This window comes from Lepidochelys kempii, chromosome 2 (assembly GCF_965140285.1).
Source record: "Lepidochelys kempii isolate rLepKem1 chromosome 2, rLepKem1.hap1, whole genome shotgun sequence".
In the NCBI taxonomy this organism is placed as follows: Eukaryota; Metazoa; Chordata; order Testudines; family Cheloniidae; genus Lepidochelys; species Lepidochelys kempii.
Genome location: NC_136381.1, coordinates 218,639,771 through 218,653,503, shown reverse-complemented (window position 1 = coordinate 218,653,503; position 13,733 = coordinate 218,639,771). Strand labels below are relative to the sequence as shown.

The following is a 13,733-nucleotide window of genomic DNA, read 5'->3' as shown; positions in this document are numbered from 1 at the left end:
CAATATTAAGCTCATGTGGGGTCGTCCAGCTGAGAGCACTCAGACAGGCATAGCACTCTCTCATCAGTACTCTCTGGGATCGATGACAAGAAAGAACAGAACCACTCTAATGTGATTTTTTCTTTCCCTACCAGATCCAAAAAATAAGTCAAGAACACTGGATGTTGATGGTAATACATCCTTTAAAAAATTCCTGGCACAATTAGCAGTGTTGCCTGACCTCTGATCAGCAGGATATCTTTGACCAAGGTCACATCAAGGTCACTGCTGTTGCCACACCATATGCACATATGCTTCCACACATCTGAAACTTGTCTGATATTCAAAGAATTGGAGGGTTTTCAGATGATGGGCCTGCTATCAATACTTCAGTGATTAATCTTAGCAGACGAAGACAGTAGAAATAGTTGGCAAGGACATTAATGTCAAAAGATAGTGTTTTAACTCAGGCTGAGCCACTGTGTCTTTTGGATTTGCATAGGTGTAACAGTCCTGAGGAACCTTGTCAGTGATTATGATGAATGAGTCAAAGAACCAGGTAAATATCTTGTGACGTTGTACCCCATAATGCTTTATGGGAATATGACATAACTGGAATATGTTTTATGCTACATGTGCCATGTAACATATCTCTGTAAAGGTTATGGTCTACTGAATCTATTCTTCCTATTTGTATGCATATATCATTTTTGTATTTGAAGTTACGAATATTGGTGGTATACTTGTCTGATTCTAAGTAGGTTTTAGTGAAGCAGTTGGTCAGCTTCCTGCGAAAAGACTATTCTCAGTAAGTGCCCAGCCAAGAAGCCCTTAAGCCAACAATAAACTTGGAGATGCCAATCCACATCTGAGCTTTCCCAGAAATGTGGCTTGGCTGGTAAGGAACTCAGTAGACTATAATCTTTACAGAGATATGTTACATGGCACATGTAGCATAAAACATATTTCAGTTATGTCATATTCCCATAAAGCATTATGGGGTACAATGTCACATATGTATTACTATTTCAAGTACTATAAGCACACTAACCTTCAAGTTCTTGCAGCATATATGGCTGTGAAATCTTTCACAATTTCAGTTTGCATTCACAAAGAGAATGTTCATTTTGTATATTTTAAAGCTAGTATAATCAATTATGTATTGTACAACAAAATAGGGTCTTTATTAGTAAGTAATGGCATGGGACAAGGATATCAAAGTGCCTGGTTTCTCTACTTTCAGGTATCTGCTTAAGTTCAGGCTGGTTTTAATAACTTTCTCCAGCAATTCCTTTGAGAGCCAAACATTTTGGTATTGCAAAAGTGATCCAGTTATATTTGCACAAAATATAAGGAAGTAGTAAAAACTGCAAAGTTAAATACAATAAGTTTCATTTTACCTTTGTTGATAATCATTTGCTTATGTGTTATGACTCAAAGGAAGACCCTTCATCTGAAAAAAGCTTTAATTACACAGTTCGGTACTCTCCCTATCTGTCACAAGTATGCTCTCATTCTCCAGTTCAAGTGCTATAAAACATTGTATACATGTTTTGTATGTAATATGTTCTAAGAACATAGCTATGTTTTCTCCCTGCCGTCTGCTTAATGTTCTACTCTCTCTCCCAGCCAGGGGCTTTGTTTCGTCTTACTTTTAGCTTTCCTGCCCAACTTGTTTCTCAGTTTTCTACTTATGCTACTACAGTAGTGATCTCTGACCCTGCAGTCATTGGGAGGTGAACACGTTCAGGATGAGGCCCTTAGAAACAGCAGTATGTAACAAAAAGAGTTTTCCACCTCCTGTAAATGTACTGTTATTGAGAATAACATTAATGGGTTTAATTCTTGCAGGTAAAATTGTGCTAGAGTTTTAACATTCTTAGGGTCATATCTCCCCTTTACCTTTGATATCATGGAGGATTCTGCACAATATGAGTTTAGTCTTGGGGAGGAAGGTAGAATGTTACCTACAAAGAGAAGCAGCTTGATACTGGAAATCATAGTCTTTAATGTTGCCCACCATGGCCTTTTTAAAAATAGACCAATGATTTAGGCCTTGTCGTCAATGGGTTTACTCACATGCATAAAGTTAGGGTACATGCTTAAGTTGTTAGCAAGACTGGGGCCTCAAACTCCTCCAGAGACCTTAATCGAAGTGTGTCTTGATAACAAACACATTTTAAAACCATTGCACAATTTGGACTAATTCAGTTCCTCACAATTAGCAGTTATAGAATTTTAAAAAGTAGTAGTAGTATTAGTAGAATAAATTGCGCACGTGTAACCTATGCTGAAAAGAACATTAAGGTTGCAAAGATAAGCTCTCAAAAACGAGGTAATGCCAGCATTAAAGTTGTGTGTGCAACCTTAATTCATCCCCCTTGTACATGTGCATGGACAGTTTTTAATTACATGTTCACATACTTCATAAAAACATTGAATCACAAACAGTGCTTAAAACTTTGTATACTAGAGTGGACTTGATTAATGTGGGAACTTTTCTTCATTTTACTGGTTCTGTGCACAGCGTGGCAACGTAATTGGATAAGATTCTTTTTTCCATTAGTGACTGCTGACTTAAGGGACCCTCCCAGCTCACTTCTTTTGTTTGATTTCAGAAAATGTCTACTATGGCAATCTTGGACCCATGGAGCATAGGTCCAGAGCATGAAATAAGCAAGCATAGTAACCTCTGTAGCATTCCTAGTCCAAGTAACAAATGGGGGAAAGCCTGAAGGGACATGGAGACATTGTGACGCATATGGAGTTTAAAAAATTGATTCTCAACCTGTAGGCTGGTCAATTTTTTTTCCTTCCTGAAGAACACAGATGATGTGCAAGAGAACCATTAGATTCAGTGCGAAAAGTCCCTCATCCCCTTACTCTAGATCTTTGTCTGAAAGTTTCAGTCTTCAGTAAGAATGGTATCGTGACTCGATCTTAATTTTCTAGATTGTAAGCTCTTTTGGGCAAGGACTGTCCACTATTATGTTTCTACAGTGTCTAGGACAATGGAACCCAACCTAGTGCTTTAGGCACTACCATAGTATAAATATTAAATAACAAAATCCTCCTCCTTCCACCAACTTCCACCATTTTAGAGGATGTCCAGCTATGTTAGACATGCATCAGTGCTGTGATGTGAAATTACGGGTAGGTGAAACCAAACCTGTTCAATTTCTCTTCAAATCACGTCAGAATAATTTCTCTCTTTCTGCTAAGTGAAAGGTGAATAGTTACTTTAATGAAATGCCTACTTTCTCTAAAGAATCTTTTTTTTTTGCCCTAGCTTCCCAGTTTCATGAACATGAATGATGGATTTTTAAAATCTTTTTTTCTCCAAAAAGTATTATCCTAGAATAGGATATTTGTCCTGTCCTTGTTTTGGGTTGATTTTTTCTTCTTCCCTAATCAAAATCTGTCATCATTGCTCCAAGCAAAATGGATGGTAAAGTAACAAGGAAGATTATTCTTCTTTGATTACCCAATTTGTCTTAATTACAAGGTTCTAAAACATGTGCAGCTAAACAAATGAACAGGAAAATATTTAGAACTGGTATTAAATGCAGCTGAAACTGCCTCAGCTGTGAACTTGACTGACTTCTGTATGTTTTTTAATAAAGATTCAGGTTGGAGTTCGCATATAGGTGGTTGTGGAAATGAGATACTTGTGTGCCAATCACACTGAAATGGCAGTTTAAATCTGTAATACTTGCGTGACATGTGCTAAAACATTTTGAGAAGGTCAGTATGAAGCAAGCAGCCAGCTGTTGAGTTTATCATAGATAAACTCCTACAGAGTGCAGCAGCATTTAATACACCAGTGGAGCATGAAAAAACTGCAAATTAAATTGAGAAGCAGCTGCTTGTTGAAGATGTGTATCTTTATATTGAACTCTGCAGGGTGCATTTGGAAGTTGTATTAAAACTTACTATCAAAAATCTTAAACTAAAACGTTGGCTTTTTAAAAAATAGTAGATAATTTTGAAGATGTGTAACTATTTCTCCACTTCCCCCTATAAAAATGTTCTCAGTCTAACGCACCTTAAACCAGTGGTATGGTGCAAAAAAGGAAAACCTATAGAATTCAGAATGCTTTTAGTAACAATAAAACAGTAACATCAGATGGCATTCTATTGAAAAAAGGTGTTACATGGCTCTGAAACTTGACGTACACAAAAAGATTTTTGACACCCATTGATGCAAATATTTTGAATTGTTTGACATACATAGATTAAATAATATAATTTCTTTAAGAAAAGTACACTGTATAGAAATGAGAACACTTTGTGCCTGATCATGGCTGGCCCTGTGTACTGGTGAAAGAGAATAGAGGGGGGATCAGCTGCCCACTAAATGAGTACACCCTGCTGCTCCTTCCTTTGTTCACAGATCCTGCTCCGAGTGGGCAGAGTTTTGATTCCACATACCCCCTGACCTCCAGTGTCTTTGTGATATGTACATATGTGTAATAGCTTACTGCGTCTCTGGAACAGTGGGAAAGACTGGACGGAGAGGAAGTTTTTGAAGCCCTGAGTCACAACTCCAATCCTAGCTGCTACAGAAACAGCCTGACAATATGCTTGTCTCTTGCTATGGAATAGATTACAAACTGACGGTTTAGCTGTCTTTCTTTCTAAAATAACAAAAAAAGACTAATTTAAACTTTATCTTGGACAAGTTTTCATTTGCATTGGACCATAATTGTAGTTTATATGAACAAATCATATTCACTAACTCCTGCACGTACAGGCACAGAATCCTAATAAACATTGAAAAAACCACATTTGTAGCCCCAGAAAACACATTTCTGTGCAGGTAATTGGATGAATCATCTTTACAATTTACGACAAAATCCTTATCTTTTAAAGTGAATTTCTCAGTTAAAATTAAGGAGAGTGAATTACTCGTTTTTGGATATTAACAATGGTGATGCATTACTGTACTTTGAACAGGAACTCCATTTTATACAAATATTTAAATACTTCAGTGACTGAGCTACTGTCCAGTAAAACATTTATTTTTGATTACAGTTGTAGTTTCTATTATCTCTGCTTGGTAAATCCTTATGGGTTTAACCAAATGTAGTGACTTGTAGGCATTGTTTTCCGTTGTTGTACCTTTTAGTGACTTTTCTCTTTGATATCAATGTAACCATAGGATGAGCAATGGAGAATGATGAACATACTGTTTGTTACTTCTTACACTTCATGTTGACATTTTTATTGAGCTTGAATTATAATAAAGAGACTTATTTATATTTTGGCTGAGTTTGCGAGGCCATACGCTCACATTGATGGCATTTCTTTATTTGGATGTAATGTGATAACGTTTGAATGCCACATCTGATCAGTTACAAAATGTCATGGAATGCTCTCAGTCTCAATGGACAGAATCTATTGATTTTGGTGAAAGTAAGAAAACTGGAAAGGAGGAATGAGGGGTACACAGAGTCCCTGACATCTGGTTAGCAGACCCATTGGTTTCAATCCGATCTAACTTATCTATAGATCAAAAAACAGTTGATGGCAGTTTAACATCTTTAACATCTTTCTTCATAATAATAACCCCCATCTCAACTTCATCTATGTCTCAGTTGAGTAAAAAATGTTGACAGCCTGAATGAAAGGGGGGAAAAAAATTATATAGGAAGAGGGGGCACACACAGGCCCTGATATCTGGGAAGTGGGAAGGTGAAATGGAGGGCACAGCCCTTGCATGGGAGACTGTTATGTGCGGGTGCATGGCAGGGGAGAGAATGTAGGGGATCTTGTCATGTGGCACAAGAAATGGGGGAAGCACAGAGTCCTTGACATGGTGGGGTATAGAGGGAAGGAACAAATAAGGGAGCACACAGAGCTACAGGTGTTGTGGAAGAGGAGGGAATGGACAAGCACAAATATTCTGACAGTGGGGGAATAGGGAACATACACAGCCCCTGGCATAAGAGATGGAGGAAGTGTTGCAGAGAAATTGAAATTGATGGTGATAGGAGCATGGCACATAAGGAATTTGTTGGGGGTGGTGGAAATGGAGGGATTCAGGGAGCCCCTGGTGTGTGCAAACAGCTTGACCTACAGAAGCAAAGAAGTGTGCGACCTACTGACATGCTTTGTAGTGTGTAATGTTAACTGCTGGGCAGAAGTCACTGTGATGGTCTAATAGTATTAAGGGTCAAAATGCAATAGACAGCTATACCTCAAGAATGTCCACTTTTCAACGATGTCTGTATCCCATTTCATTTAGGGCTTCAGAACCAATACCTGAAACAGCAAGAAACCAAAAAGTAGCCAGTCCAGATTTTGGGTATCTGGTGGTGTGCTTGTGTTAGGATACTTGGCTTAAAAGGTGGACTGTTGTCTTCTGTACCAGCCTCAGTTTCTGTGGAGACTTAAGGAGTACCTCATGTAGAGCACATTGTAGTAGTCTCATCTTGAAATGCCAAAGGCATGAATGATGATAGTGAGGGTTTACATCTTAGAGAACAGTCTGGAAGTTGAAAAGGAGTACTTGTGACACCTTAGAGACTAACAAATTCAGTACTCCTTTTCTTTTTGCGAATACAGACTAACACGGCTGCTACTCTGAAGTCTGGAAGTTGACAGTGATGCAGATGGGGCGAAAAACTGTCCTGTCCCTCTCAGCTCTATAATTGACTAACAATAGCTGGGAGTTGCAAAACGATCCCCAAATTGTGAATTTATCAGTCTTTAGTGGACCATATCAGACCATATCATCTGGTTGCTTCATCCACGCCTGAGTCATTACCAGACACAGAGAAACACTCAACCATACCTTAGGTGTCAGACATAATGGAGAGAGAGATCTGTGTCATAAGCATATTGAAAGCACTTCATTCCAAGTTTCTTCAGTAACATTTCAAATGCAATCCCCACAACCTCGAAGGAGGTTTTTGTCTGGTCAACCAGAAGGAAAGTGGTCAGAGGTCCATTAAGGGTTCCTGCCTCTTTTGGGAAGAGAATGGGTAGGCATCACCTGAGCTGACAGCTGCCCAGTGGGGTCAGGTAAACCATTCGCTCCCTGAACACAAGGGAGAGAGAGAATATGCTTGTCCTGTTGGATAGAGCCCTCGTATGCCTGGATCAGCAGGTACACCTGGTGGCAGGTATTCAGTAATAAATTGGAGTTGGATGTGGACTTAGAGGAAGGTGTTTCCTAAAGAAGCTGGAGAATGGAAGTGGGGCTCCTAATGTCTGATATAGCTAGGAAACAGCCCCTTTTCCCTCTTAAACCTCATAAAAAGCAAGGATGGAGGGGCCCCAGCAGTGGGCTGTAACCATGTTAGGGGGTAGTAAGGGGCTTATGCGAGCCTTGACCAAACAGGTGGAAATGAGTGAAGATGGAATGCTGAAATGAGCTTTATTAGTTATTGCCAAATAATTCCCAGAATGAAATAAATCAGGGTATTTACCTAGTTTTACAACAGGCTACATAAAAACAGTAGCGAAGTCAGTACAAACTAAAATTTCATACAGACAAAATGAGAAAGTAAGCAATTTTTCAGTAGTGCTGTGACACTTTTGTATTTTTATGTCTGATTTTGTAAGCAAGTAGTTTTTAAGAGAGGTGAAATTTGGAGGTATGCAAGACAAATCTGACTCCTGAAAGGGGTATAATAGTCTGGAAAGGTTGAGAATCACTGAGATAAATTAATAAAGTTGCAGCTTAATTAAACCACATCACTGCATCTTCTCTTTCTTCCTGCATGTCTGGGGCAGTGGCATCACATGCACATGAAATAGGAAGAGTGATAATAGGGAACCCTATGTAAGAGAGCCTTCAGGACAGAAAATTGATACCCCCCCCAAACTACCCTTTGGAATTTCTGAGAGAAAAGAATGAGGCCACAGTAAGGCAACTCCCTTCTACTGAAGAGAATTGAAGAATCTTGTGGTTAGTGGTATCTAGGACAGCATCAGTATGGAACCTGGTATTTGTCCATTGTCAGAAGATCTATATCATGTTACAGCCAGGTCTGAAGGCTGACTGATATGTCTCAAGGAATTCTCAGCCATTTAGGCTCTGGGAAAGTTGTTTAACTTCCACTTTCTCTGTTATCTTAACCAAAAATGGAAGATTACCCACTTCTCTATATTTGGCCAGTTTGCTGGCATCAAGTGCTAATTTTTTTAGGCAAAGGCAACACAAATATTTCCTTTTTTTTTTTTTTTTTTTTTTTTTTTAAATTCTGCTCTCGTTAAAGGAGTTGTTGACTGTCTCCACAAGCAAAGGTCTGAGTACTTCCTGTATTACCCTTAACCAGACAGAAGGAACATGAGTTTGGGCATTCTTAAATCAAATGAACAATTCCAGATCTAGTTTTGGAATGAGAGACCCTCTCTCCCCACACACTTAGTTGTAAGCAACACTGCCATATCACCTCCTCATCAGTCTATCCAGTCCTTCTGCATGGAAGGATGCACTGACTACTAGGAATCAACTGCACCAGAAACATTATCATCCAGTGAGCCTTCAGTGATGCATGGAATGCTGCAAACCTCATCCATGGATGTTGGCTAACTTTTATTAAGTAACCTTGCACTAATCAACACTTATTAATGTGACAAGGAAGGATGGTCCAGTGATGAGGACACTGGCCTATGGGACTTGGGAAACCTATGTTCAAGTCCTTCCTGTACCACAAACTTCCTTTGTTAACACAGTCTCTTCAGGTTTCAATTCCCCATCTAAATGCAAGTGGCCACTCATACTATTAGTGGCTGCTTGAATTATGAATTAACCTTTACTTTGCATGTGGTATCACACATCGTTCTGCCAGACTTTTGATTAGATACTATTACTGTTAGCTCTGCCTGGAGAGCTGTGACAGATAAAACTGACTTATTACATTTCCGGTTAACTGATGCTCCATTTTCAAACGAGAAACACCATGCCGTACCAAGGTCACTTGTATTCAGGGGAGAAATCCCTCTCCTGGGCACTGGAGTGTAACATTGTGGCTGATCTTTCATCACCCTTTTGCTACGGTAGCTCACACATTCCTGGATGAGAGCACTTGCTTGCCCTTTACCATGTATGGATGATCCGCACTGCTAGGGAGCTGAAAACTGTGTTCTTATAGAGTGGAAGCATTGGTGGGAAAGAGAGTCTGACACACTAATTAAACTCAGGAGACCTTCGCTGCTTCTGCCTACCTCCTTCTTCACTTGATTGTAGATCCTGGACCTGGTTCAACAGACTATTCTCCGGCTTCTCCAGAGTTGCTGCAACTATATGTTAGCTTGGCCTGATTTCCTCTCCTTACAGTGACCACGGGGCAGCATTACAGACAATAACTCACGTGGTGGTGAAGTTCACTTCTCAACTTTACAATGTCTTGCCTCCCTTGATACAGAGACTATTTTCTGGTTACGGAACCTGGACATTGAACTCTGATGTATACATATGAGAGGAGGAGTTTCCCATCTGTACAGTGGAGATAGTAGTACATCCCTATGTTACAAGGGTTTTGTGAGAAAAGCTTATGCCCAAATAAGTCTTTTAATCTTTAAGGTGCCACTGGATTCCTTGTTGTTAAGTTATAATTTTGGGGGCTCTCAGATGCCTGAGTGATTGGGGATCTAACATAGATAGCATGAACCTATATCTCTGTCCATACCCTCTCATCCAAGAGATAATATGTGAACTCTATGGCACCAAGACTCCATGCTTTCTTCTTGAGACATCTCATACATTAGCTCTCTGTTCCTACTGCCACAGGAATCAAGGACCTGAAGGCACCTTGACTGGTCAAGTAAAAAAACAAGCATTCACTGAATGCTTAAAAGTACTGATGGTCCACTGTGACTGCTTCCATGTGATATTTCAGCTTATTACAACCAGCTGTTTCAATTCTAGAGCTGTTCAGATAAAGGTTACAAGGATTTTTGGAAAGGGAATTGTTTCCTCTCCACTGTCTTTGTGCTTCAAAGTCACTGAGCTTTTTTTTGGCCACAGTTATGAAGAAATTCTCCTTTCAACATAGACCAAACCTACATAATTTCAACTCAAATGGTGAAGATTTCAGAAAGCTTTAAGTGGATTAAAACATGAGTTTAGATGGAAATGCACGTACAGACTTAATTCTAGCAATTGCTGCCACAATTACTATTATTCACATAACTAAAGTTTTAACTGCATTATTTAAATATTTCAAAGGTAGTCATTGGCACAATGTGATCAGATTATTTCTTTAAATATATATCCAAATTTCTTTTTTTTCTCTCTATTTTGTTTTCAAGCTTACCTGTTAAGTATGTTGTAATTTAATGTGAAGTCTTGTATCTTGATGACTCCTAGTTTTGCATAACTATCCACAGAGCTTTTTGACAAGAGACACCAATGCTTTTTTTTAGTGAAGCTTAAAAGTTTATCATACAGGAGATTTTTTTTTTAGAATTACTAGAGCACTGGACATATTGCCAGGAACATTGGTTGTTCCCTTTGTAAAGGTCCAAATTCTAAAACTGTGTACGGAGGGATATTCGAAGGGAAGGTATATTAACATTCCTAGTCTTTGTCAACAAATACATTTATTTCATTCTTAATTAAATCCAATAGATTATCAGGTGGTCTCAAATTGGGAGAAATCATCATGCCATCTGTGTACATTGTTGGGAAAGAGTCTGACACACCAAGTAAACTCAGGATGATCTGCCATGTTCACATATTATTGATCTAATGTTCTCAGAATCATGATTTTCCCATTTTATCATCTAGTCTTTCATTGATTATAAAGCCAGAAAGGACTCTTGTGATCATCTAGTCTGACCTGTGCAATGCAGACCATTAGACTTCCCTGAATTAATTCCCGTTTGAGCTGTTTATAAGACCAGTGTTATACTTTAATATTTGATACTGCAAAATGGAATATATCAGCTATGATAGTAGCTGGCTCTTGAAAAGTAACACACTCTGTGATTTGATGTTTCATTAAAAAAAACCAAACCCTGGCTTTTAAAAAAAAATCTCATTGATGAAGTGGTGGTTCTTTCTTAACATTCAAATAATTTTAGGCTTAGTACTGCTCCTGCCTTTTTAACTCCCTTGCAGGAATTAGGAGGTCTAGTGAGTTCTGTTCTGTGTCTGTTTGCATTATCATATGGCAGATCATTCAGAGTATGTAAACAAATCAAGAAAAAGAAGAGAAACCGCCTCTGACAAAGTGGTTGGCAAAGTGACTTTTTGTCTCTGTCTGTTTTTGGGAGCAGCTTCCCTTCATTCCCCACAAGAGAGTCAGCATAGAAATTATGCAATGTTTGAGCCAAACCGTATTAGGGGCAGAGAGAGGGAATGCTTGTGGTTTTTACTGAACTTGTATTTGACAAAAAGAAAAGGAGTACTTGTGGCACCTTAGAGACTAACCAATTTATTTGAGCATGAGCTTTCGTGAGCTACAGCTCACTTCATCGGATGCATAAAGTGGAAAGTACAGTGAGGAGATTTTATATATACACACAGACCATGAAAAAAATATACATTGTAAGGAGACTGATCACTTAAGATGAGCTATTACCAGCAGGAGAGTGATAGCTCATCGTAAGTGATAACTCTCCTTACAATGTATATTTTTTTCATGGTCTGTGTGTATATATAAAATCTCCTCACTGTACTTTCCACTTTATGCATCCGATGAAGTGAGCTGTAGCTCACGAAAGCTCATGCTCAAATAAATTGGTTAGTCTCTAAGGTGCCACAAGTACTCCTTTTCTTTTTGCGAATACAGACTAACATGGCTGCTACTCTGAAACCTTAAGATTTGACAGATTAGCCATATAAAGAAAGCTGCTGACAACTCTTGGACTGGAAAAAGTTAAAACAAATTAAAAAAAAATCTAAGTGATAGGAGAGAGGCACCAGAGGCTTGTGGATGGTCCATTCAAGTCAATAGGCTTGTGTTCCTGTTTCTGACACCCTTGGCTTTCTATATCTTATTTTCCTTATCTATAAATGTGAATGATACTTTCAGTCCATTGTAACGTACTTTGAGATCTGCAGACGAAGAGTGCAATACAAGAGCAAAATGTTGTTGTTCTTGATGATAATGGCTTAATTTTTCTGCTGTTGTAGGTGGGTCCACATTGTTTGTGCCCTCTATGTTCCAGGAGTGGCATTTGGAGATATTGACAAGCTGCGGCCAGTAACGCTTACTGAAATGAACTATTCTAAGTATGGTGCCAAGGTAAGACTAGAAGAGGTATAGTTTACATAGGTATAGTTTTATTTGCTCTACATATATGGCATAGAATATCTTATTAGCTTTTTGTAATTCTGTTTTTGCAACAAATGCAACAAGATTCAGGGCTGGAAATGCAATAAAAACAGAAGTATGCATTCTCTTTTGTCTTTTCTTTTGTTTCTCATTCTCTTCCCCATCTCTCCTTGTTTCTGGAGACACTCATTACCTCCTTGTTATGTGTGTTAATGGCAGTCTGCCAAAGTATAAATGTAGGGAGTTGAGGAATATATGGGAGTCTGAGTGAAAAATATACTCCGCCTTCCCCAAATGGACTTTTATGTGAAGTGTAATTGTTTTTAGTCCAGTTCATAAGAGGATGTTTGTGCATAGCACTCAAATTACCGTTACAATTGGCACAAAATGACACTCAATAGAGATCAAAGGATTTCTGGTAGATGGTTCCTTGGTTTTCTTATGTCCAAATGTTTCTCTAGGTGTCAGGCCATGTGGGGAAGATTTTGCTGTTGCTTCTCTTGTTGTACCCATTTGGTGCATGTAAAATTTGAGTTCCCAAGGCTATCAATGTGGGACCTTTCATGAATACTAAATTAACCACCACCAACAACAAAAAAGACTTTTATGCCAGGATGACTGAAGAGTAGCCTGTGTGTATTGCAAGTGGCTCTCCAGCATGCCTAGTTTGAGTCTTCCAAACATTCAGCACTGTTATAGAAGTGTCCAAGTGGGCAACCTCTGTACAGCAGCTTTTCTACACAATAGCTAGGTTTTTCTGATGACTTAACTGATTAATAGGAGCAGAAGTAGTAATTTGGGCACATCTCAAACTTTAAAAGGGATTATAGGATAAGTAATGCTCTTCACAGGTGGGCAGAGTCAGTGACCCAAGGCAGTGCAATATGTTGGCAAAATAAAACACTAACCCTATCACAAGAAAGACTGAGTCTCAGTTTCTAATGAAAATATGGATAATTATTTTATATTCTGCCTATCTGAATTCCCTCTGGAGCTTCAGTTTTATACAGTTTAATGCAGTATTCTTCTTCATTTCATGATTAAACAGTTGTATAGCATTGTGTGTTGCTACGTTTTCACAGCGTCTCTCCAACCTGGAATATATTGCATTTGTGGGTGAGGTGATTCTGATTTTATCTGTATAGTTTATAAAGTTGCTAATACAATTGGATCCCTCCTAAATAAGGATTACTGCACTGATTTTATTACTATTATGACTATTGCTTACAAATTAGCCAGATGATCATTTGTTTAAGTCTATTATATTTAATTTCTTCTTAATTTTAACAAAGCATGTTTAATCATATAAAACAAAGTATGTGCAGAGTCTAAGTTGAAACCTACCAGTGCAAGAAAACAAGAAGAGCCAGTATTATTATTTCAAGTCTTGTACTTTACCTGTTGAAAGGGAATATAGGATTAAAAAAAGAAGTTTGGAGAATCCCAGTATAGGTAGCTAGCCTTAACTGTATTGCTATACCTCATGAGATTAAATCCATCCATTAGTAACATTTAACAGAC

At 38.5% G+C, this 13,733-nt stretch overlaps 1 protein-coding gene across 7 annotated transcripts in view; it reads left to right on the top strand.

Moving 5' to 3' along the window:
- The window catches only part of PHF14 (PHD finger protein 14), a 301,795-nt gene that overhangs the window by 65,104 nt on the left and 222,958 nt on the right, over positions 1 to 13,733 (top strand). For all 7 annotated transcript variants that reach the window (XM_073333845.2, XM_073333843.2, XM_073333842.2 and 4 more), the window contains exon 6: positions 12,071 to 12,182. In XM_073333845.2, coding sequence (XP_073189946.1) covers positions 12,071 to 12,182 — 112 coding nt within the window. The remainder of the gene's footprint in view (positions 1 to 12,070; positions 12,183 to 13,733) is intronic.